General features: G+C 41.2%; 1 protein-coding gene across 1 annotated transcript in view; it reads right to left on the reverse strand.

The window, feature by feature from the left end:
* Positions 1 to 795: 795 nt before the first annotated feature.
* The window catches only part of LOC118859140 (cell migration inducing hyaluronidase 1), a 114,384-nt gene continuing 89,348 nt past the window's right edge, over positions 796 to 25,831 (reverse strand). Inside the window, exons 22-28 of the mRNA XM_036769584.1 lie at positions 20,145 to 20,356; positions 18,783 to 18,968; positions 13,054 to 13,258; positions 12,728 to 12,814; positions 10,348 to 10,505; positions 3,380 to 3,480; positions 796 to 1,582 (exon numbers count right to left, since the gene is read on the reverse strand). Of these exons, the coding sequence (XP_036625479.1) occupies positions 1,455 to 1,582; positions 3,380 to 3,480; positions 10,348 to 10,505; positions 12,728 to 12,814; positions 13,054 to 13,258; positions 18,783 to 18,968; positions 20,145 to 20,356 (1,077 nt within the window). The 3' untranslated portion in view covers positions 796 to 1,454. The remainder of the gene's footprint in view (positions 1,583 to 3,379; positions 3,481 to 10,347; positions 10,506 to 12,727; positions 12,815 to 13,053; positions 13,259 to 18,782; positions 18,969 to 20,144; positions 20,357 to 25,831) is intronic.

A 25,831-nucleotide genomic window follows, 5' to 3' on the forward strand; every position in this document is an offset into this window, starting at 1 on the left:
TTCGGTATCAGGCTTGGGGGTGGAACTGACTGGTGCTTGGTCATTGACCTGGTTTGGGCAGTGTTTCTATTTCAAAAGGACATTTTAAATCATTTCACGATTGTTAGAAGCCATTCCAGAGTTCCATGAGAGCACTCAGGACTAAAGTTTGAGGCAACGTGGTACGGTGGAGAGGATGGATCTGGGTTCTTGTCCCAGCTCTGCCCCTAACTAGCTGAGTGACCTTGAATAAGTGACTTCCCCTCTCTGCCATCCCCTTTCCTTTAAATATTTGTAAAATGAGGGGATTGGATTAGATAACCTTTATAGTCTTTTCTAGCTATAAAATTTGAAGCTTCCTATTATACAAAGCATTCAGTAGTTTTCACAGGGTGCTTTCCTATTGAATATCCCAGGTCGCAAGAAAGCTAAGGCACCAATTTAGGAAGCCTAAAGCACCATCTCATGGGGTCAGTAGTGGTGGTGAACTTTAGATTCCTGACCTTCAGTGCTCTGGTCGATTGCTTACCACTAACCCAAGGTTATTCTCTACTTCCGATGTTCAGCATACACCAAGTGGTACAGAGAGCCAGACCAGAATTCTCCACTAAGAGTGAGTAAATACTAAGGATAAAAGTTTACCCTCCAAAAAATTATCCTCTGGAGACCCTGGGATGTAAACCCCAATTTTAGAGGGCCAACATGGGCTGATATGGATGATGGATATTTGAGGGGCTTTTGTAGTGGCCATCAGTGCTGTTCCACCCAGCTACTGTTGATGTCAGAAAACAGACATCACATCGTTATACCCACTTTATGCTGCTGCAACTCCACCTACTGGTCCGCTGAAGGGTTTTGCTGAGAAAGAAAGAAAAATGCCTGTAGAATCAGGGCTGATTTTCAATTATCTGACACCCTTGGGCTACTCTTTAGAAAATGTGAATGATCAGTGGGGTGGATTGTCCTACGCATATGAGCCTTGAGAATTATTATGAAGTCCCTCTTGCAATTTCCCATTTGGTTTGGGGTTCCCTGCATTGGGTAAAGGCTAAAATTGATCTCTGAGGTCAGGGTGATCCAGAACCTCCCTCCTATGCCACCAAAAAAAAAATCAAACCCTCATGAGGCACAGATAGGAAGAGAAGGAGAACACTCTGTGTAAAAATGTACAAGAAGGCCACAGTAAAACTGCAGTTGTCCCTCAGGGAAGAAAGTATATCCAGCATTAATCAGCATCTTCCAAGGAGCAGCAGCTAACCGCCTCACCAGATGGGCAGCACCAAGAGTTTCTGTTCCCAGCGGCCCCCTTGGTCCATGGGTAATAAGATGTGGCTGTCACGTGCAGCTTCAGAATGGGCCACATCTCAAGGGGGCTGGGAGAACCAGCTTGTCTCATCCTCAGGAGGGTCAGTAGTAAAACAGTCCACTCAGGTAGTGATAACAGCAGGATCACAAATACGGACAGGAGGCTGGTCTCACAGCCTCTTCTTCTTCACCACAGGGATGGGCACCACTTCAAAGACTTTGGCTTTGTCTTCTGCAGTGTTCATAGTTACCCATGTTGGTCGGAAGCTGCCTTTGAAACCCACAAAAGCCATTTTTTCTGAAAAGCAATGAATTAGGCCTGTGAGTAGAGGTGACATCACCTTACAACCATAGACCCCTCTTCTCTTCTATGCACACACATACTCTGGGGCTGAATCCCATCTACCTCCACTATAAAGCGGCAACCATCTACCTGGCCTTAATCTTGAGCTATGGTCTTTGGGTATTTGGCTGATTTCTTCCTCTCTACCCTTCCTGTGTCTCTTCAGGCTCTGCCTTGGGACAGTTACCCTGCTAGTCATACCTAGATTTTCTATATGGAAAAAAAAATATACATTACTCTGTGTCTACAAGACTCTTTTGTGCTTACTTAGGGTTAGTGTCTTTGCTTAGCAAGCACAAAACGAAATTTACACCCCCTAATAGTACATCTATGAGTGTTTTGCAGATGAACAAATTCCATTTTAAAGAAGTGACATATCTGTATTGCCATGTATGCAAATCCAATATACAGCTGTAGATGTGGCTTCTGACCCTTTATTGCTAGAAGAGTGGTGTAGTGGAAAAAGAAATTGACTTGGATTTGAACACTAGTTCGTAGACTTTCAACCTGGGGCTCTTAAGCACTTCAACTCGATGAGCCTGTTTCTGTATCTATAAAATAGGCAATAGTACTTAATTTGCTTATTTTGCATATTTTTGTAATAATCAAATGAAAGCCCCTTGAAAACTATGAAATATTATATAAATGAAACATATTACATTATTAGTAATCTATTTATGAACTCTAAGTTCCCTTACAGCTCTACAATTCATTGATTTGTGTTCTTTGAAGGTCTTAAGGAACTGAGTTTCCTTGTGTGAGGCCTGAGTACAATAAAGGCCTCAGGGGCAATTAGCAGAGGTCCCTAGTGAACATTTTCTTCTTTGGGCATTTTATCATCTTTCTTTAATCTTTTTGGCTTTAAAGATTTTTATTTTTAAAAAATGTATTTATTTTCAGTTTTCAACATTCACTTCCATAAGTTTCAATTTTTTCTCCCTCCCTCCCCAAGATGGCATGCAATCTGATATGGGCTCTACACATACATTCCTTTCACATTAGTCATGTTGCACAGAAAAATTATAACGAACGGGAGAAACCATGAGAAAGAAAACAAAAACAAAACAAAAGAGAAAAGAGTCTGCTTCACTCTGCATTCTGACTCCATAGTTTAAAGTTTTTCATTGTTAACAAGGGTTTCATTTTCCTCAATGCATTGTTGCCTGAGACTAAAAGCCCTTCAAGGGAAGGGATAGCATCTTTGTGTATTCTTTGCAATTTTCCCAGTGACTAGATAATAACAATAGTTTAAATTGCCATAGTGCCACGTATTTTTGTAAAGAACTTTCCTGGCAACAATCCAATTATAGAGATGTTATAAAGACTATCACTTCCTTTTTTACAGATGAGAAAACAGGCCAAGAGAGATGGAGTTATAGGTGGGATTCAAACCCAGGACCCTTTCCACTGTACTACTCTGATCCCAACTCCTATTTACTCTACTTTGTACTCCAACTGGAGCTTAACATTTGATGATTATAAAGATGACGCTGCCATCTCTGGCACAGAATACCATACTGGACAGCATGGGAAAAATGTTGGGCTACTCACTTGCCAGCCCAGACAATAAGAAGCAGTGGCAAGGTAGGTGGAATTCACTGTGTAAGTAACTCTTTTCTTTATCATAGGTCTATTTGGTAAGTGAGTAAATAAATTTGGGGGTTTTCTTTATGGGTCTGGTCTTAAGCTAAAATAAAGTTTGTGTGTGTATGTATTTTGTTAAAGAAAACCAACCTCAATCATATTGATTACCTTTTAATCTAAGATTGCTGTCTGCTCCCATCTTTTCTAGGACTCTTGTCCATTGTCCTCTGGAAACATATCTTCCCTTTGATGCCACCAGCACTATGGAACTAAGAGAGAAAAAAATGATTTAGCTGAAAATATTCTTATATTTTTAGTCTTTTTATTATTAGAATAACAATGAGAAAAAATTGACATGAGTAGTCATGGAATTGGGAAAGGGAAAGAAGAAAGCATGACAAAGACATAAACTTAACATTCTTCTATGGGACCTGCTTAGGATCTCAGGAGAGACAGCCTAGTAATAAGTCCCATAAAGCTCCCCCACTCACCTGACCATGAGACTACATAATGGACTCCCCCAAGACTGGAACTCATTCAGCCCTTACCCTTTTCTGGGCTCTTTCTCAAATTGAGCTCTAATCACATGTAGCACACAGATTGTAAAACCGATGATATGGCAGGCTGTACCTTATGGTCCCAGCCCCTTTTTTCACAGGCCTCCATTAACACAAGGCCATATGACAAGTCAAAAGCCAAACCTGATTCAGAACAGAGGGAGAAAGGGAGAGAAGAGGGAGAGCAGAAGGAGCTGGAGGATTCTTATATGATCTGTTAGACTGTAATGTGTAACAAGAACTCTGCAGCTTGGTATCTTTTAACTGTACTGCTCAGTGAACTTATCTAGGAGCTTCTAAGAGCATCCAATAAACACAATAAGTAACAACACTTCTGAGACCAGCAATGACTGGCCACTTTTTGAGCCCTCATAGTCTTTGAAGGAATCTAGCCCCAGCCCAACTGCTTATTTCTGAAATAATCTACCTTAGGGAAGAGATGAGTGAAACTGAAATTTCTCCAGGGTATAATTAGAAAGAAAGAATTAGGAAAGGAGAAGAGAAGGTTGAGATGGATGGTTCAGCAGTGCACAGCCCCATCCCTTGGCTTACTTTCTTCCTCCATCACAGGAAGGGGAGCTTTTCTTCCATTCTAAGGCTTTAATCATTCTAACAGGGAGTCCTTCTGTTAGATTTGTCTAGTAGTCTGCCTTTCATAATTCAATTATTTCCTTGCAATCTGACTTCCATCACCACCACTCTAGTGAAATAACTCTCACCATGGTCATCAGTGACCTCCTTCTTACTAAACCTATAGAATTTTTGCATTCCTCATTCTTTTTATCTTTTTGGCATCTGACACTGTTAACCATTCCCCGTACCCTTTCTCTCTTCTCTTTTCGTTTCTTTGACTCTGGTCTCTCTTTATATTTTTGTTTTTTACCACTTTTCCTTGGCCCCTTTCACTGGTTTTTCTGCCTCCTTCTACTCTCTAAGTGTGGGTGAATTGCAAGGTTCTATCCTTGGCCCTCTTCTCTTCTCTCCAGGTGACATCTCCCTTCATAATTGTATCCACTTCTAGAGCTTCATTAATCACTCCCATGTAGAGGGCTCCCAAGTCTATCTCTTCACAAGTACCTTCAGGACAGCTCCAACTGGATCTCCCATCATCACTTCAAATTCAGGGCTTCTAAAACTTAACTCATTTCCGGCCTACTCCAAACCTGTCCCTCCATGTAACTAACTTCTCTTTATCTGTTGATGCCACCATTCACCCCAGTGTGAAACCTGGGCATCATCTTTGACTCTTCCCTCTCCCTAACTTTCTGTATCCAGTCAGCTACAGAGCCCTGTTGATTTTACTTATGTAACATTTCTTACATCTTCTTATTAATACACCTACTGTTACTGCCCTACTTTAGATCTTCATTGCTTCTTACTTCAACTCTTATAATAACCTCCTAATTGTTTCCCTCATTTCCACAATCTCCCTCCAGTACTGCAAAGGCACAAGTCTGATCATAGCAATTCCTCACCAAAGAACTTTGGTGGTTTCCCATTACCCATATAACAAATTCTTTATATTGGCATTCAAAGCCTATGGGCTAGCCTCTGCCTATATTTCCAGCCTGGCTTCCCTCTACTCTCCTCCATTCCTTCTACCATCCAACCAAATTGACCAATAATTTTTCCCTGATTTCATTCTGTGCTCTCCTACCTCTGTGTATTCACATGTTTTCATACATGTTATATTCTATCTTTGGAAGACACTCCCTCCTATCTCCAACTACCAACATCTTCCTTGCTTTAAAGCCCAGCTCAGGTGCTACTTCTTCCATCAGTAGAGCCTTTTCCTGATCCCCTAGCTAGAGGAGAATCTTCTCTCTCTGTCTGCTTCCACGTACTTTTCTCATTTTAATGTACATTATTTTTATTTATGTACATATCTCATTCCTTCCCCCTCCCCATTAGACTGTAAGCTCTTGAGGGACTGTATACTTTTCCATCTTTGTCTCCTTGGCAACCAGCATGGTACCTTGCCTGGAGTAAGTGCTTGATAATGCTTGTTGGATTGTTAACATTGAAATGGTAATGAAATTATGTTACATGTGTACCTGTCATGATATGATGTTACATGCTTGTTGGTACCATTATGTCCTGACTTTGGGTCCTCAGGGAAGATAAAACTTTCCAAATGCTTGGAATCCCTCTATATGAGTGAGGTTGCCTGGGTGCAACAGAAGCCTCCCTCCCTCCCCTGTATTTCTCCTTCAATCTGAACTTTACACAATCAGAAAATGAAACTTCTTATATGTTACTTTCTTCACATCACTCCTGTGCTCAAAGTTTCAGATGAGTCTCAGTGCCTACAGAATTCCATAGTCTGTCATTCAAGGCTCTGTTTAATTGGGTCTAATCTGCTTTTCCAAATTTATCTCCCATTATTTCCTCACTCCACCAGATTAGTCTTATATTGTGGATTTGTCTCTAAGCTTTTGCTCATGCCATCCCGCTGCCTAGAAGCATTGCTTTTTCTCTAGAATCATTTCCTTCCCTCTCTGCTCATCTTAATCTCACTCATCCTTCAAGACTCAGCTTCTTTGTGAAACCTTTCCAGATCATCTCAGCCCTCAAGAGATATCTTCTTTCTTTGAGTTCCCATTCCACTCAAATATTTTCTTGTAAAGGGGGCTTATTTGTATTTGTCATCAGATAGATTGTAAGCTTTTTGAGGGTCAAGAGGTGTCTTAGGCATCTTTGTATTCCTCAGAGTTGCTAGAACAGTGCTGTGAATGTAGTAGGTGCCCAGTTATTATTTGATGATCAGATATATTCAAGGTGGTTAAAGTTTCCATTCAAAATCTTAAGGGACTAAGCAACCCAGATTGGTGGATAAATGAATGAAAATTTAATGCTCACTCCATCTAGCTGGCCCCAGACCATGTTTCACATCCTGTCGAGCCAGAACCTACCAGTACAAGCATCTTGCTGTCTGCCCTACGCTACCTTGCCCTTCCCCTCACAGCCTCCCAGTTCTAAACCAACGGTTCCATTGCTATAGAAAGGATGTGACAATTAGGTGCCTCTGGCTCCACTCATTGTCCCTGAGACTGGAATTCCCCAAATTGAAACTCTTTTCCCTGGCCATCACTCCCCTAATGTGTTATTTCTTCCTAATAAGTAGTGAGCATACTAAAATGGATAGAAAGCTCATCTCAAAGCCAGGAAGATCTGGGTTCAAGTTCTGCCTTTGATATACACTGGCTGTGTGACCTTGCACAAGTCACTCAGTGCCCTAGATAACTCCCTAAGCCCATAAGTGGCAAAGAAGGTGTCAACTTGCTTTGGTAGGAGTTTCTTCACTTGGGAAGTCACAGATTCAGTCACTATCTCCTTACTAGACTGTAGGATCTGTGAGGGCTAGAAATACCTCACTTTTAAAATTTATATCCCTACTACCTTGCACAGTGCCTGGAACATAGTAGGTGCTTAATAAAGGCTGATTCATTCATTCATACCACTCCTTACTTCCCATTTTTATAATAATAGACTTACATACAGATAAGGGATCTCTTCTGAGAGGGTCAGAATATGTCATCAAATTAAATGCGGCTCTCTCATAAGGCTTCACTAACATGGAAAGATTATCTCCTCTTCTGCAAAGAGAAGAAAACTACTCCATCACTCCTTCTCTGCAAAATTCTTAGTTGCTTTCATGGCTCCTTCTGGGACCACAGAGATGAAAAGGAGCTTAGAGAACATTATTAAAGTCCAATCAATGCTTTCATCTAACAGTTGGGGAAATTGGGGCCCAGAGAGGTTAATCGTTTGCCCTACCCCCAAGCTCAAATAGGTACTAAAAAGCAGAACTGGCTTTTTAAACTACACCTTCCAGTGTTCTTTCCTATGCACCACAGTGTTGAATGTGAGTAGAGTGAAGCAAGGACTCTGGATCAAGGTACAGAGATAAAGCACAGTAGTACCAGATGGGTCAAGTTTTTATTGGTACATTTCCTGTGGTCAGTGGGTTGTAGCTCATTCTGCCTCTGCTCACTAGCTTTATTAGTTTTGGGACTTCCTTTGGGCAAATCAGACTCTCAGAGCCTCAGTTTAACTCATCTATTAAATGATGATAATAATACTTGTATTATTTGCCACATAGGACAGAGGATAAACGGAGATAATGTATGCAAATTGCCAAATAAATGCCAGAGACTACAACTAAAAACTACTGTTTCTACAACTACTGTTACAATTGCTACTACTGTCTTCCCAGTTGATGTTGATGAAACTCAAGGTCAAATCTCTCTCTTGAGGGGAAGAGACCAAAAAAGGGCATTGGAAGGGAAAATTTCCAAGGCTTAAAAAGAGGGATTTTGGGGGCAGAGTTCCTCAGAAGGACTGAAATAAACAATAACATTCCAGTTCATCCCACCTCTGGCTGGATTAGAGTTACCTTAAGGATAACAACTCTGCTCTTTGTAAAGAACATCCTTTCTGTGCTTGTGTGATTTGTTTTGTTTTTGTTAATTTTCATAGAAAAATCCTTTGGAAAAATGCCATTCTTCTCATGGTTCAGCTAAGGGTGAACCAGAGTCCACCCATATCTAAGCCAAGAAAGCTAGGGAGAAGCAACCCAGGACCCCTTGGGGCTGGCTATGGTGGTGTAGTGGCCATCTTGGTTGCTGGGAAGGAAGACAGGTCTATAATATAGAGAGAACTGTGGAGAGGGATAATTATAAGGTCAGCTGTGATTACTGATCTCTGTGCCAAAGGTGTTCTGCCCAAGGGCACTATCAACTATATGCTTCAAGGAGAGATAGTTGTAAGACTTCCCTTAGCTCTCTCTGTCACACATGTTATATTAACACACGTTGAACATGTACTGAGGGGAGAACTTAGGTTCTGTATCTCATAGCCTCTCTCTGAGGTGCAGAGGGTTAGAGTCAAGTATGGTTGGACTAGACGGTCAGTGAAGTCTCTTCCGACTCAGAGAATCTGGAATTACTGCTGCCATTTTGAATAAGAGGAAACTGAGGCACAAAGAGGCTAAAGATGAAGAACAAGTATGTTTGCACACTATAAATGCAAAATTGCCTGTGATTGCTCAATAGTAATTTTAGATTTGGGTTGTTATTCCTGAGAGGGATTTCCTCATACATTTCACTTTTTTTAATAAGAGAAAAGTAAAAAAAAATGTTGCTTCTTTTTTTCCCCCCTTGGCTAAGCCTTTCCCATCCAGGAAGCTTATAAAAGAAATAATAACTGCTATATACTCCAGATGGAGATTTTGAAAAGTTTGCATAGTCAACTTGGTTAGATTATAGGACCAGGAGCCTGGTTCTGGTCCAGGGAAACAGCAATGTTCTTTTCTCTCCCCTCTCTTCCTGTCCCCCACCCCCCTACATTCAACCACTAGAGTGGACACTCCCTCTTCCTGACAGACCCTAATTGCCTGACATTTGTCTGCCTGGTAAAAATGGCATCTCTCCATCTCTCTACTCCACTTCAATATGCACATAGCCAGTGGCAAGGAAGAAGGCAGAGGACCCTGGGAAGGCGCCAGAGCAGGGCTACACAGACTAGAGGAGTGCTGCCCTGGGGGTAGGAGTAGAGGGGGAGGAAGTGGGATGTGGGGAAGTGAGGGTGGGGTGGCGGGGTGTGTCTCATGGTTTTCCTGATCTGAATGATTAGGCAAAGGGGACAAAGCGATGGGAATGAAAGGGTGCACAATGGGGGGGCTGTGTGATCTAAACACCCAGCTTGCCAGCACTGAGTGTCATATGGAATGGCCTCATAGAGTGGCTTTTCATTCTGAGACCTTTGTCTTCATAAACACTTCTTTCTAATTCAGTAGGTTGAATCTGGCCCGCTTGTGGAGACAGGTGTCACAAAGGGGGGGGATTGCTTAAGACAGCCCATTATGGTGAATCCTTAATAAACTTTCTCTTTTCCTTTGGCTGAGAAGGCTTGAGTCGAATTCTTTCGGCAGGACCCGGTGTGTAGGTATTTTGGGGTCTCGAGCACCCCTAGAAACCTATGGTTCCATACGATCTTCATTTTTACCTTTAACCTCTTCACTTCTGCCTTCAAGGCTTAGACCAAGTACCATCATTTTCAGAGGTTCTTCTTTGTCATTAGTGTCTCTCACCTTTCCAATTAACGTGCACTTATTCTGTTATATTGGGTATGTACTTATCTCCCAACATGTATCCCCTTAGTAGAAAGAAAGATCTATGGAGGGCAAAACTGTTTCACTTTTGAATTGTATGCCAAGTGCCCACCTCAGCACCTGGCACATAGTAGGTGCTTAAATGCTTATTGATTGACTGATTCTCATTCATAGCAAGTGGCCCACTTTGCCATAGGCTAACTTGTGTTTAGAGTTTCTGAAGCCAAGCTATGATTAATATTAAAGGCAATTGTTCAGGGCACAAACTGGTATGCAAGCCAGGCTGTAGAGGACTCCTAAATAAATATCATAAGTTTGGGTTGTGGTAAGTATTTTGGTGATAAAAGTGGAGAGGAAGTAAGCTCTTTGGTACTCTAAGCCATATCCTGGAGCAATGCACAATATCACAATATTAAGTACAATCGCCCTAATAGATGAAGTTCATGAAACAGGCCAATCTGACTTACTTGTCAGGTAAAGCGTCCACATAATTGTGGATCTGTGCTGGAATTCCTTGCAGTATGGTGTTCCTGAAGCTAACACGGCCCAAAATTTTCCCTTGGTTCCCATCAATCACGATCATTTGGATTCCATCTTCAGTGAGAGAAAACTTTTTACCATCAACCTGTGGACCAAAGATAATAAAGCATGTTGGGTAGAAGAGTTGTGACAATTTAAGCCCATATGTTCACCTGTAGGAGATTGCTCCCATGTAGATTCATGTCACTTTGAGATTGGCCCAGAGTGTATGCGATCTTACAGTATCACTTCAAAGGCAGCTTGCTCTTTTACTCTATATTCATACCACCCTGAATGTGTCTAATCTTGTCTGATCTAGCAAGATAAGCAGGGATGGGCCTGGTAATTAATCTGATGGAGGACTGCCTTGGAACTCTGGGTACTATAATTACGGGTTGGACTAGATGGCCTCTGAGGTTACTTTCATCTCTGAAATTCTGTGACTTTCTTTTAACCTACCTCTGATAGCAGTTTTGTGACCACGTACAAGCCACCTTCCTTCTCTCAGGCACAGTTTCCTCATATGTAAGATGGGGCTAATAATAGCCAGTATTATTCTATTTGGCAGTGATGTAAGGGATATTCAAGGAGGACTAGCACCTCTGGTGGGAGGGCTTGTCTAGTCCTTTTCAGGGCTGCTCAGCCATCTTTGGTGTCCCAGTTGATTCACCCAGCTCCTACCTGTGGCTCCAAGAAGTTGTGGCATTCAAAGAGGCCACATTCCAGTAAAACCATCTTGGCAGATGAGCTAAACCAGGTTGAGGGTCACTGACAGGCCTCAAACCCGTTGGCGAGTTAGGGGAATGTTCACGCCAAGCATGTGAACACTTTCCCTGGAGGAATTTGTGGAGGAGAACAATTTGTTCCAATGGCCATGAAGACATCTGAAGCAGGTATGATGGAATGCTTAGGGCTTGGTCAGACACCAAAGTCATCTACTGCATTCTGGGCCATGGCCAGTTATCTTAACTTTTGTCTTGCTGATGGACTTTGATGACCGAGGAAGAGAAAGCGAGGCTGATGACTTTGCATAACGCTGCCTCACTTACATCCAATTCATAACCAAGTCAAGACATTACCCTGTGATGTCATTGGTTCTCTTTGAAAACAGAGGACAAATATTTGGCAGGGATTTTGTGAGGCTCAAAGGAGATTTTATGTGTGTGTGTGTGTGTGTGTGTGCATCTCTAAAAAGAGAGAGTTTTGCAAACTTTAACGCACTAGATAAACATCAGTTATTTACTATTCTTATTCTTGTAACCGCATTTTAATTAACTTTTTCAATGGCATTCAGACAGAAACAGTCTTATGACAAGTTACTATCCTGCTATAATAATAATAATTAGCACTTGCGTAGTGCTTTCAGGTTTTTAAAAAGCACTTTACAAATATTTTTTCTCCTCATGACAACCCTGAGAATAAGGTGCTATTATTATCCCAATTTTACAGATGAGGAAACTGAGGCAGACAGGTTAAGTGACTTGCTCAGGGTCATATAGATAAAAAGTATCTGAGGTTGCATTTGAACTCAAGTCTTCTTGACTCTAGTTCCAGGGCTAAATCCACTGTTCCACCTAGTTTATGTTTAATGTTCTACAGACTAATGAACTGGTAGATAAACGGACACCTTTTTTTTTTACTACAATTTAATAAAAGCATAAGGATACAGAATAATGTTTTGTAGGTTCATTGAAAGTATTTTTGGGTCACCTACAAGAACAGGACAATGGATATGACATGTACTTCATCTTTTATCTTTTACTAGGTCTCTATATTTTAAAAGCTTTTCATTCCATGGAGTTTGAAGATTAGTATTGACTATGACAATATCAACTAAGAAATATCTTAAATTTTTTTGATCATTGTTATATTCAGGAGACTGCAAACAACAACTTTGTCTATGAAAATGCCCCAATTTCAGTATAATTTGTTCAGTAAATTTTCAAGGATAATCCAGGGTTTGTATTTGTTATACAGTCATTTGTCACCTGTCAGTATATGAACAAGAACAAGTCCATTGTTATGTTTCTTTTGATGTTACTGTTATGATTATGAAGACTTGTGATTTCATTGATGTAGAAAACTCAAGAATGTTGAATTTGGAGACAGAGAAATAGGTTCAACTTGGCCCTGTCACTTACCATCTGTGTGACATTGGGCAAATCACTTAACCTTTCGGGGTTCCAGATCTCTCATTTGTAAAATGAAGAGATTGGACTGGATGACCTTTAATATCCCTTTCAACTCCAAATCCACGATCTTCTGATCCTTATTTTTATTTATTAGTTATGTGGAGTTAATCAGGACAAAGTTAGAAGAGTCACTTACTTCAATGTAGGCAAAGTCATTCAGAAGATGAAAGAATCTGCTTCTAGAGGTTTCTATCTTTACCTCCAGAAAGTGGTCCTTTGTTTTCTAGGGGAAAAAAAACAGCTGTTAGGTTGTAACTGACATGATTTGACATGTGGTAGGTCTCAGTTTCTGGAATTGCAAGCTGTGATATGAGTTCTGTTGACTTATCCGTGGCCATGAGATATGTCTTATAGGGTTAAGCAGGTTGAGGGGGTTGTTACTAGCAAGCACATAGTGACTAAAGTGATTGCAGACTAGCTGAAGAAGGGAGGACATGATAAGTTATCTCATCTGTTCCTTACCAGTTGAGCACCAAGAAGTTTCTTTGGCATCGGTACATCCACGACAACTTTCTCAGCATACTTTGGGTAAGCTCTGGCTTCACAATCACTGATGCCAGAGTTCTTTGGGATCAACGCTTTAATCTTGATTCTCTCACAGCCTCTCACAGAGCAAAAGGCAAACTTCTCTCTCTCATTCTGAGCTTTCAGTTTCAGGAAAAGCAGCCTGAAGAAAGTGAGTAGAATTGGGATATTTTACATTCACACTTAGATACAGACTTTTAGTTAGAGATGGATAGGCTCAGTTTGGACCCAATACATTTAGACAATTCAACAGAGTTTGATGAACCCCCAAAGCTTCATCATTTCCTATGTTCCCTGAAATCCTCATAGATAGCATGATCTAGCACAACCCTGAAAGTAAAGGGAACTCATTTATCCACTGCTGTCGATGATAGTACCCTTGTTCCAGCATAGTTTATTTGATAAATTCTCAAGGGTCTTTCAGGATCTGTTATTCCTGTCATCTGCCAGTCCAGGAACAGTATCAAGCTTATTGTTATGATTATGATAATATTTGGGCTTGTGATTTCATTGATCTTCACTGAACCAACTGAAGTTGGTGGGTTATCCACAGCAGAATTTTATCACATAATCTCTCCTATGAAAAGCATAATGACATAGTTATTTGAGAGACATGAATTAATTAATAGTTAAATGAGAGGCAGGAAGACCTTGGTTCAAGTCCCATCTTTGACACATATTGACAGCTTCGCCACATCACTTCACCTCATAGTTCCCCAAGTAACTCTCTAATACTGTAACTTACCCTATTAAGATCCCAATCCGTATTGGTAGAGGAAGTCCCTCTCTCAAGGAAAAAAAATAAAACCCTTGCTGCATTTTACTCATAAAGTATACAAGTACTGAAGATGGTAATGAGGTATGACATAGAAGAGTGGGAGAGAAGAGTTGGGAGTCTAAGAAAAGGGGATTGGTGGTTATGATTGTCTTCAGGTGTGAAGGGTTGTCCTGTGGAAGGACATTTAGACTTGTTCTGCTTGGTCCCACAGCACAGAATTAGGAGCAAAAAGCAGTTAGGGAGGGACAGGTCTTAGTTCAATGTAAAGAAAAAACTTTCTAACATTTAAGAGATGTCCATAAGTAGGATGAACTGCCTTAGAAGGTAGCTGTGTCCTCACCACTGAGGCCTGTTGTTCCTCCCTATACCTGTAATTTCTTTGGTGTAGGGAACTCCAGGTAGGGAAACTGCCTCAACCAACGCAGATCAGGACAATTCATCCATAACTTAGAGAGTGGCCTGGGGCCCTAAAAACAAAGTATCTTCATACAGATGATTATCTGTCAGGGATAGTGTAGAGGAGACTTTTGAACTTTGAGGTCACAAGGTCCTAGATTTCAAGCTGGAAGGGACAATCTAGTTCAAACCTTTCATTCACAAAAGAAGAAGGTAAGACCTAGAGAAGAGTGTGAAGTAATTGGCCCAAAGTCACATGGGTACTAAGCCAGGGTGTGCTGGTAAATGTTTAACAGCCAGCTCTCCCAAAACTGTGTGACACATTAGTTCAATATGCATTATTCATATATTCTCCATCATGCTTTTGAGCCTAGACAATCAACACAGCAATAAATTGCGTCCTGATTTGTAGAGATGTGCTATATAATATATAGATAATATAATACATTACATATAACATACATAATATAGATAGATATAATTGTTCATATTTAAAATTTAACAATTGCTCTCCTAAGCCAGTAAGAGCTGGCTCCAGCACACCTTTGAGTAACATTCCTTCAGTATTTTAAACAAATGCTTAAGAAAGGTGCTTTCTGGAGGTCTTCAAACACACCTATACTTCTGGTGTTCTTCCCTAATTACCTGTTAACATTAAGACTGAATATTTTACTGAATGAGTTTACATCAAGGCAGGAAATGAAGGATTTTGTCAAGGAAAGTGTACTGGGGTGGGGAACCTGCAGCCTCAAGGCTACATGTGGCCCTCTAGGTCCTCAAGTGCAGCCCTCTAGTCAAAAGGCCATGTGTGGCCTTGAGGCCACAGGTTCCCCATCATTGGAGATCCATGGGGCAGTTAACCCTAACATTTCCTTGCTTGGTTTATTATTCACTCCCAATTTGGAGCCAAATGGCATCTGAGGTTCTTAATGATGTTGGAGAAGGTAATGCAGGATTCAGCAGTCCTAAAAGTGTATTATGTGGATGGGACAGTATATAGAAGAGGTGGCACCATCTCATGCTATTAATCTAGTTAATTGATGTTGCTACAAGAGAAAACAGGTGGAGCAGACTTTCCCTTGCTTTTACTCCAGGAAGCCTTCTAATAACTCCTTTGGCACAACTCAGTTGGCACAATTGGGAAATATTTGAAAAAATAAAAAGCTTTGATTTCTCTAGTGCAGCTACTTGGTCTGACATAAAAGAGGGATCATCCTGACCTAACATTGTGGAAACTAGTGATTTTCTTTTTAAAAAAATTACAAAAGAACAGAAGGTACCAGGCTTGAGGAATCAAAAAATTCAATTACTTGGTGACCCATCCGTGACTCCAAGGAATCACAGACATGTTTAAAATTACCAGCAAGGTTTCCTCTCTCCCTATATAGGAAAGGGCAGTAATAAAAGGATGTTGGGCGTGTTTTCTAGAAGGATCAAGGAGTCCCAATTCAAACTCCATTTTTTTTTTACCAGAGATCCTGAGTGTTCCCAAAGGTTCCAAGGAGATGGTTGCCACATACCACTCGATGGAGGGCCAATGCATGCTAGTGATTAGGGGTACTCCGAAGTGGACAATGCTCTTGGGGCTGGAGAGGTAAGGTTCAAGTGGGGAGGAGAAAAAGCATAAACTGAAAATCTAAGTTGGGTTCAAGCCAGCTTACGTAAAGCATTTGGATGTAATTCAATTTAACTCAATTCAATAAACATTTTAAGAGCTTACCATTTGCCTAGCATTTTGCTAGGTGCTGTGGATATGAAGAAGAATGACCCAGTTCCTAGCCTTAAGGAGCCTACTTTCTACTAGTTGAGCGGAAATACCAAGTTGTCAGGCAGAGACTCAGAGCTAGGGGAACCGATAGAAAACTTGGAAGTCAAAATATGACAAGTACCCGGGAGATGACTGTTTGTATGACTCACCCTGACTGCCCAAAGTTTCTATGCTTTTGTTGTGGTTGCTTGGAAAGTTTTCCTATTCAGGTATCAATGAGGTTATGAGTGGGGGTATGCCAAGCTTCCTTCTGATTCAGCCATCCCCATACTCAGCCATATGCACATACATTACAACCTACACACATTAGCATCTACTACCACCAGCCAAGTCTTTTGCCTTGAGGTCTGCCGGTAGAATTAAACAATATTAAGATGTGATATAGTCAGGACTAAGTCTTAGGTAGGAATACAGGGGGAAAAAGCAATGGGATCGTAGTTCCAGAGCCAGAAGGGACTTCAGAGACCCCTTGGGAGAAAACTGAGACCTAGTTAAGTGACTGGCACAAGATCACGTAGGCAGTAACTACCGGAGATAGAATTTGAAACTAGGTCCTCTGACTCCAAAATTTTTGTTGTTGTTGAATCATTTCAGTCACGTCCAACTCTCTGTGATCCCATTTGGGATTTTCTTGGCAAAGATCCTGGAGTGGTTTGCCATTTCCTTCTCCAGCTCATTTTACTGATGAGGAAACTGAGGCAAACAGGATTAAGTGACTTGGCCAGGGTCACACAGCTAGTAAGCATCTGAGGCTGCATTTGAACTCGGGTGTTTCTGACTCCCTGCCTGGCATTCTATCCACTGTACCACCCAGCTGCCCTGACTCCAAAATTAGCGGTGAAGAAAAAGAATATAAAAATATGAGAAAGGGGGGAGGAGGAGAGAAGAGATGGAAGAAAGAGGGCAGGAGGGAGGAAAGAAGGGAAGGAGAGGGAGAGAGGAGGGAAAATGCACTTGTGGCAAAACAAAATTTTCCAATCTTTTAAAAGGGTTGGTACCCCTGGGTATGGTGATTACATGACTATAACTACTTCTTCTGGGGAGGCTGAGGCTTGTGGATCACTTGGGTTGAGGAGTTCTGAGCTACAGTAGGACTAAAGCCAACCAGGTTACTACACTAAATCTAACACCAATATGGTGAGCCTCTAGGAAGAAGGGGGCAACCACCTGTCTAAGGAAGGGTGCATAAGACCTAGTCAGAAACAGGTCCAGTGAAAGCTTCTATGTGGATCAGCAGTGGGATCAGTGGGATCAGGCCACAAATAGCTACTGTTCTTCCAATACAGGTGAGATAGGGAGACCAAGTCTCAAAAAAAGAGGAAATAGAGTATTCCTCCTTCTGTCCCCTCATTCCACTAATGAAGCTGGTTATCATCTGACTTATCAGGTTATCATGGAACTTAGGATGCAGAAAGTATAATTTTGTCTTTAGCTCTCATGGGGAGCCCATGGGCATTCTACAGAGGTGTTGGCCATTGGACAGGTCATGAGTAGCTGATGGGCATTCTACAGAGGTGTTGGCCATTGGACAGGTCATGGGGAGCCAATGGGCATTCTATAGAGGTGTTGGCCATTGGACAGGTCATGGAGAGCCAATGGGCATTCTATAGAGGTGTTGGCCATTGGACAGGTCATGGGGAGCCAATGGGCATTCTATAGAGGTGTTGGCCATTGGGCAGGTCATGGAGAGCCGATGGGCATTCTATAGAGGTGTTGGCCATTGGGCAGGTCATTTTTCTTTAGGACTCTCTTACACATCATCTGACCAGGTCACAAAGGGATGAATATAACAACAACAACAACAATGAGGATGACAATGATAGCTATCTCTCTATCTCTCTCTTCTCCTTATCTTACTCTCCCCCCTCCCTCTCTCTCTTTATGACACCCATATACTCCCTTTCTCCCTTCCTCCCTCTCTCCCTCTTTTTCTCTCCCTCTTTCCCTCCTTCTCTGTGTGTGGAACAAATAGTTTCCTGATATGGCTATACAAATGAGGTAACACTATACATACATAGTTTATGTCAGATTTTAGCTTGGCACTTCTTCTATCCTGACAACTAAAATTTAATTCTCACTTTTACTCTTAATTGCCCTTCTACCAGAGAGTTATTTCTATGCCTCCAAGATCTATTAAACCCATGTATATCTTATTTAATAAGTTTTAGAAAGCTCCCTGAGGCTCAGGGAAGTTGAGTAACTTGCTCATGGTCACCTAGTAATGGAAGCAGGATTTGAACCCAAGTCTTCCTGTCTCTAAGGCTAGCATTGTGGCTACAATTGCCCTAGATTTTTTTGACATTTATCATACAAAGGGCACATTATGCTTTCATTCACATCTGTGAATTCCCACTAATGTCAAGAAGGAAACAGAAATCAAGAAGACCACAAGAAAAATATTTTTGTATTTCAAAGGATTTAAAACAGATGGTAGAAAAATTTTGTCCTCATTGCTACTACCAAAATTGCAACCCCTAAATTTCATTTCAGTTTAACCCATTTGTCCTGAATCACACTTTCTATTTCATTTTTCTCCCTTTTGGGGGTCAGTGGGCAAAATGGAGGGACTCATCCTTGATAGCCAGAAAAAAAGGTTGGTTCAGATATCCATTCATAATTCAATTTCAGTTTTATGGCTCCAAGGAACCCAATGTTCCAACTATGTCAGCCAACTATGGCTGACACCGTCATACATGCAACTAGAGAGGGTCTGTATTTGTTTACCCTGTGTCTTCATCCCAGTAATAGTGATTCCTGCCAGGATAGCTCTGCTCCACTTTTTCCATCTGTATGGTCCTCACAAAGGTGCCTGTCTTAGAGGTTCGCTTCAAGAGGCGATTATGGACGTCTGAGAGAAGGGAAAAGGTTGTACCTCTGGGGTAGCAAAATCCAACCCGGATCCAGTCACCCCTAAAGTAGGAAGAAGAGTTCAAATAAGCATCATGTGATTGAACTTCCTGGGTGTCTTAAAAAAGTTTCAACTGTAGAGCTTATGGATCACATATAAGGTGACCCAAAAGTCTTAGTGGAGGTTTAAGCTACAAAAGCTCAAGCTGTTGTTGTTTAGCTATTTTAGTCATGTCTGACTCTTTGTGACCCCATTTGGGATTTTCTTGGCAAAGATACTCGAGTGGCTTGCAATTTCCTTCTCCAGCTCATTTTACAGATGAGGAAACTGAGGCAAACAGGGTGAATTGACTTGACTGGATTCACACAGCTAGTAAGTATCTATGGTCAGATTTGAGATCAAGTCTTCCTGACTCCACAGCTCAAGCTATGAAAGCTTAAAAACTCACTGAGACTTTTGGGATACTCTGTATAAACTACCAGTGGTATGAAAGGATAGCAAAGATACATGTTCCAATCAGCTCTGCCAGCTACTCAGTATCTCAGCTGTCTGTTCTGGTCCCTGAGAGGCAAAGCAATCTGTGTGGTGGTGCCTGGGTAGAATTATAAACCAAGTCAAATAATTCACTATGAAATGAAATTTTAGTCTTGGCTGATTTAAAAATATAATTTGCGCTTGGTAATGACTCCATCTGAGACAAGTCCCAAGTAGGCATGTTGGACACAATCAGCAAAACTGCAAGAAGAGGCATGAGAGATGAAAAGGACAAAAGATTGGAAAACAGAGTGGGCTAATCCCAGAGCAAGGGTGAGGGGTAACAGATAAACATCCCAAGGGTTGTTTCAGAATTTATGGAATGTCCAAAGACCTAGAGAAAAGCCTTTGGTATATTGGGAGAATCCTTCACAGGAGATTTGTGGAAGGACGTGGACAAGTTGGCAGAGGGCGAGGAGGTTGGTTGTAATTTACACTGGTGGGAGAAGCGCTGAAACCCATGAAATCCCAGATTCATCAAGGTGATGACTCAGTCCAAGAGCATTTAAGGTGAGTTGTGGGAGAACCTATAATCATCTGAGGGAGGTGAGTGATCAGCTTTCAGGGACTAGTTCCTGGGGGAGATAAGCCCAAATAAGGCTGCATGAGGAGATTCTGCCCTCAGTGAAAATTGGGAAGATTGTCACAGTCATTCATTTAAGGCCCACTACTTATTTAAATCCAAAGAAACGGTATTAACTTACTTATTGAAGTTAATGAGCCAGATGGTTAATTCTGCAGGTGCTGTCTGATTCCAGTGGATGGTATAGCCCTTTTTCAGGGTGATGACTGGTTGGTACTGCTGATAATGGGTGCTTTTTGTTAAAGCCCCCTCTAGGTGGAGAGGATGATCATGGTAGTCATTTCTGATGATTTTCATTCCCAAGTTATTGGTTTTATAGGCCTGGATGTAGATCTTTTTTTTAACACATACAAAAAAATCAAACACACAAGAGAAATTGTTAGGATAACTCTAAAAGCTTCTGGTTATCATCTATGTATATTCTTTGCTTTCAACCAAACTTTCTCTTAGAAACTGAACTCCTTAAGGCATTAGGTAAAAGGTCAAATCTGAGGCATCTATTCTTACTTTTGAAAGTAACCAAAGCTTTCTCTGGTTTACAGGATGGCTGTGACGTGCCATCCATCTTCAGCTTTGTGTGTATCCTGGAGAACAGAGTACTTAGTTTAGGAGCCATCAGTGAGACGCCAGAAGGGGTCTGTTTAACATTCAATGTATATGTTTTGAAAAAAGGAGTCAGGCTCCTTTTAAAATTCCATTTGCCTTTGTCCAAGAAAGGGTTCACCTGAATTCCTCAACCTAATCCCTTTTTAGGTCATTAGCATCCAAACAGCATGAACGGACACCCCAGAAAGTTATCTTCAAGAGAAATAACTGAGAGCAAAGCTCAGTTATTAGTCTTCAAGGAAGGATGTACAAAAGACAATCCAAAAACTAGGAGGACCAAGGAGCAACATCTCTTTGTATTTGGACAGAGAGGCTGTGCCTGCTTAATAAATAAGACCATATGTACCATAACATGAACATGAAATTCTTTACCAAAATTATTGTTCCATAGAGAGCTGGAATACGTTAGTGACATCCTGGGGAAAGAAGGAGTAGAAGCATAGCTGGCACTTTATAAAAGATTCTGGGCCTTTGAACTACAGGTTCCATGTGATACCAAAGAGAGGGAGGCATGGTAGGAGCTTCTAGCTAATATGTGAACTGGTCAGTTTATGATACAGTATATAAAGATACACAATAAAGATTGAGTGAGAAAATGCTTATAAGTGCAGTGTCTGGCACTTAGTAGGTGCTTTAAAATGCTTTCTCCTCTTATCTCCCTTCAATAAATATTTGTTGAATTGAATATCAACTTTCATAGGCATATATGTATACTAAAGATATTTGACGGGTACTGGACTTGTGACTTTATTGGTCTAGCTAGGAAATTCCCTAAATGAAGAAATTCAATCTGTGGAGGCCATAGCAACTTATAGTGTTAGAGAGTTACGCAGAGCACTAAGAGGTTAAGTGACCTGGCTAGGGTTATAGAGTCACTATGTGTCAGAGGCAGAACTTAAGCTCAGGTCTTCCTGGTTTAGAAGCTCTTTTTCTATCCACTACACCATGTTGTAGCAGCTGGGTGGCACAGGCCTGGAGTCAGCAAGACTCCTCTTCCTGAGTGCAAAACTGGCCTCAGACACTTACTAGTTGTGTGACCCTGAGAAAGTCACTTAACCTTGTTTGACGTGTTTTGAAACCTCAGTTTCCTCATTTATAAAATAAGCTGGAGAAGGAAATGGCAAACTACTCCAGTATCTTTGCCAACAAAACTCCAAATGGGGTCACGAGGAGTTGGACAAGACTGAACAGCAGCACACCATGTTGCCTCTCGCTGTGGATATAATGATGCCTTATACTCTAGGCAGTAATAAAAGTGCCTAATGTGATTTAATTATCTCATCTTCACAAAACCCTCGTGAGACAGGTAGTGTAAATATTGTTATCCATATTTTACATGCAAGGAAACCGGGTGCAGAGAAATGAAGAGACTTGCCTAAAATGGTCCAATAAGTGCCAGGGGGAGGATTTCGGGTCTTCTGACTCCAAATTCCCAACACCACTTGGCCCTTCATTCTAAGAACCCTTAATTGACACTTATTCCTTGAATAGGACAGGCTTAAGAAATCAGTGGGAGAATGTTTGTATCTATTATCTAAGCAGTCGGAATTCTAAAATCAAAACTAAAGAGAAAAATGAGAGATTTTTCTTGGAAAAAGTCTGTTTCCCCAAAAATAAGAATTTGTACTTGGATTAGTGGGCTTTTCAGGTTCCTTCCAGTTCTAGAATTTTATAATAGTCTGTCAACATCTAATCTGGCACTTCCAGTAAAGACATGCCTGTTACGGTTGATGGAAACAAATCCAGAAGTCTCAGTGATGTTACGAGACCTTTCATCTTTTATGAAAGAGTACTAATTTATTGTGCTTGACCATGCCTATTTATTACATGGCTTTTTCTCCTTTTAAATTGGGAATGAGTGGGAAGGACAGAAAATAAATGCTTATTAATTGTAAAATAAAATAAAATAGAAAAATGAATTTTTTATTTTTTAAAAATCACTATTACAGGACTCAGATCTTATAGGTGATCTGGGTAGGTCAGTCATTTTATACCTGACCACATAAACCATTGGGCAGTTAGGTGGCACAGTGAATAGTGCACTGTGCCTGGAGTCAGGAAGACTTTATCTTCCTGAGTTCAAATCTAGCCTTAGACATGCACTAGCTGTGTGACCCTGGACAAGTCGCTTCACCCTGTTGCTTCATTTTCCTCATCTGTAAAATGAGCCAGAGAAGGGAAATGGCAAAATGCTCCAGTATCTTTGCCAAGAAAACCCCAAATGTGGTCACAGAGAGTCAGCCACAATTGATATGGTTTAGCAACAAAAGCAACATAACCTTTGGTATCGAAACTGCAGTTGGGAGTGAGAGTTCAGAATTCATCACCCACTGATACAGCATTTCATCCACACAGGATCATTTCTACGGCTCATGAAGTAGAATGGTCATGTGGCTTCAATAGCAATGTCCCTAGAAGAAAAGAGCTAGACCCTGAAGCCTCGCCCACCATTCACTGAGTATGAACAAAGGAGGATTTCTTAGATTCAAAGAATCTCCTAGAGTCCCAAGGGTGGGGAACCTGCAGCCTCGAGGCCACACATGGCCCTCCCTAGGTCTTCAAGTGCAGCCCTTTGACTGAATCCAAATTTCACAGAACAAATCCTTTTATTAGGACCGAGACCATCTGCACTATGTCCCTGGTACATTGGAAAGGTTTTGGGAACAAGGGGAGGACTATCAGCTGGTTGTTGGCAGTGAGAGTAATTTTAGAGAGGTGTTTGGGAAGGCTGAGAAATAAAAGTGATTTAGCCATGATTGCAAAGCTAGTGTATGTCAGAGGTGGGACTTGAAACCTCTACACACACACACACACACACACACACACACACACACACACACATTTTAGGTACAACAACATACTTAAAGCAAGTGCTATAGAAAATGTGGGTTAGTTGCGTATGTTTTGGAGTAGAGGAGAATTGCATCACAGAGCATATCTCTAAAAAAATACAATTAAAGGGATATTCATGAAGGACAACTTTTTCTTTTGGAGAGGGGAAGGCAGGGCAATTGGGGTTAAGTGACTTGCCCAAGGTCACACAGCTAGTAAGTGTGTCAAGTGTCGGAGGCCAGATATAAACTCAGGACCTCCCAGCTCCAGGGCCGGTGCTCTACTCACTGCACCACCTAGCTTCCCCCAAGGACAACTTTTTATTGTGGATGAGTGCAACTAATACTAAGGGAGACATTTTGACTAAGGTTGCTGAGAGAGGGAGGAGGTTGAAATGGGCTCCTAAAGAAAATACAATTTTAGACAGGGTAAGAACAATCCTAGCTTTAATAGTGTTTCAGTATCTGCAAAGTACTACCTTTCTATCTATCTATCTACACAAACACAAAACACACCCACACACACACCCACACACCCACACACACACACACACACACACACACACACACACACGATCTCTCCTGAAGCTCATTACCACTTTGTGAATCACGTACTACAGGTATCTCTATTCCCATTTTACAGGCGAAGAAACAGCGGAAAGAGCACTAGCTCTGGAGGCAGATGTTTTGAATTCTGCTTCTGACACTACTTGTGTAAAGCAAAGAAAGTTAAACTTCACGGGCCTGAGTTTCCTTACCCATGAATTGGGGGTTTGGACTAGATGGCTCTGAGGTCCTTTCTACCTCTAAATCTATGATCCTCCAACTTACCCCGTGTCACATCGATGGGAGGTATCTGACGTAGTTTTTCTGACTCCAACTCTAGCATCTTATTTTTTACACCAAGCTGATATAGTTTAGTTAAGCTAGTGACATTTTAACAAGGTGATCAGTTAGATAAAAGGGCTGAAATGGCTGAGCTCCAAGGGTTTTTTCATCTCAGAATCCTATGATCTGTAATGATCCTCTAGGTTAAAAAGAAGCCCACAGAGTAATGTGTATTTTCTGAGTGAGTCTGTTGAAGGAGATGCTGTTTGAATGGGATCTGTGAGGAGTTCAGCAGTATCAGATCTTGGACAATTCTGAGCTAAAAGTTAATGTAACTGAAAGAAATATCTTTATCCTAGCTATGTTAATAAACCCCTAAAGTTGAAGGAAAAATAGAGGGGCATAGATGACCCTCTGGCTCTTGCCCGATGCCCCTCAAGAAAGTGAGGGGAAGAACAAGACAGGAAAGACTGACAGGACATCAGTGGTGTTGGCTTCCAACGATACTCCCCTCCCCATTAGAAATAGCCATGAACTTTAGGAAAGGAGCCATTGCAACATCTAGCAACAGCTCCATCCTTCTTGGAAAGGCCTGTGAGCCCCAGAAGGGAAGGGAAGAAAGCAGCCTCTCTCTTTAATTATTCAAGGTAAACTCAACAACCAACTGATGGAGGACCACAACTCTTATGTGGAACATATCCTTCTATGATCCCAATAGTGAGTCTCAGATGGTTTTTTATAAGCCCAGATAAAAATGAATGGACCTGAAATAATTGCTCTCTTCTTGAATCTTTCTTAGTGATTTACATAGCTTGGATACTGGTCCTGCTACAAATAGGATATTAAGATATCCCTGGGAGAATTGGATAGACCAAATGTTTGGTCCTGCATGGATTCAGTTGCAGTTATATAGACCTGACTTCAGTGGTGTAAGTGACCTGCTTTATCATGCCTAAGCAGTTGCCTTAGTTTATCATCTGCTTCTTTATTTTCATTCATTCATGGCCAACTGGCCATAGGTCTTTAGAGCTGGAAGGGACCCTTGAGGTTATCTTGCTCCGGTGAGGCCTAGAAAGGTGGAACGACTTGTCATAGTCATAAGTGATTACGAAAGTCACACAAGTAATAAATGGCAAAGCTGAGATTTGAACTCAGGTCCTCCAAGGCCACATGATTCAATACTGTATAATGTTGCTTCCATGTTCATTCAAGAAATCAGGTTTTTTTAGATAAGAAAATTACATTTAATTTCTTCTCCATTATCTTTTAAATAATATTTTATTTTTCTCCCAATTACATTAAAACAATTTTTAACATTAGTTTTTTTTTAAAGTTTTGAGTTTTAAATTCTATCCCTCCCTCGTTCTCTCCCCTCCTTGCTCCCTGAGATAGTAAGCAATCTGATATAGGTTATACATGTGCAATTATGCAAAACATAAGAAATTAGTTATTAAGCAAGGCGTTGTGCCAAACAGTGATGACCTATCATGAAGGCTGAACCACTCCTGCAAATGATGGTAGAAGAGGCCTGGTACAATGGAGT

This window comes from Trichosurus vulpecula, chromosome 8 (genome assembly GCF_011100635.1).
Source record: "Trichosurus vulpecula isolate mTriVul1 chromosome 8, mTriVul1.pri, whole genome shotgun sequence".
Lineage (NCBI taxonomy): Eukaryota > Metazoa > Chordata > Mammalia > Diprotodontia > Phalangeridae > Trichosurus > Trichosurus vulpecula.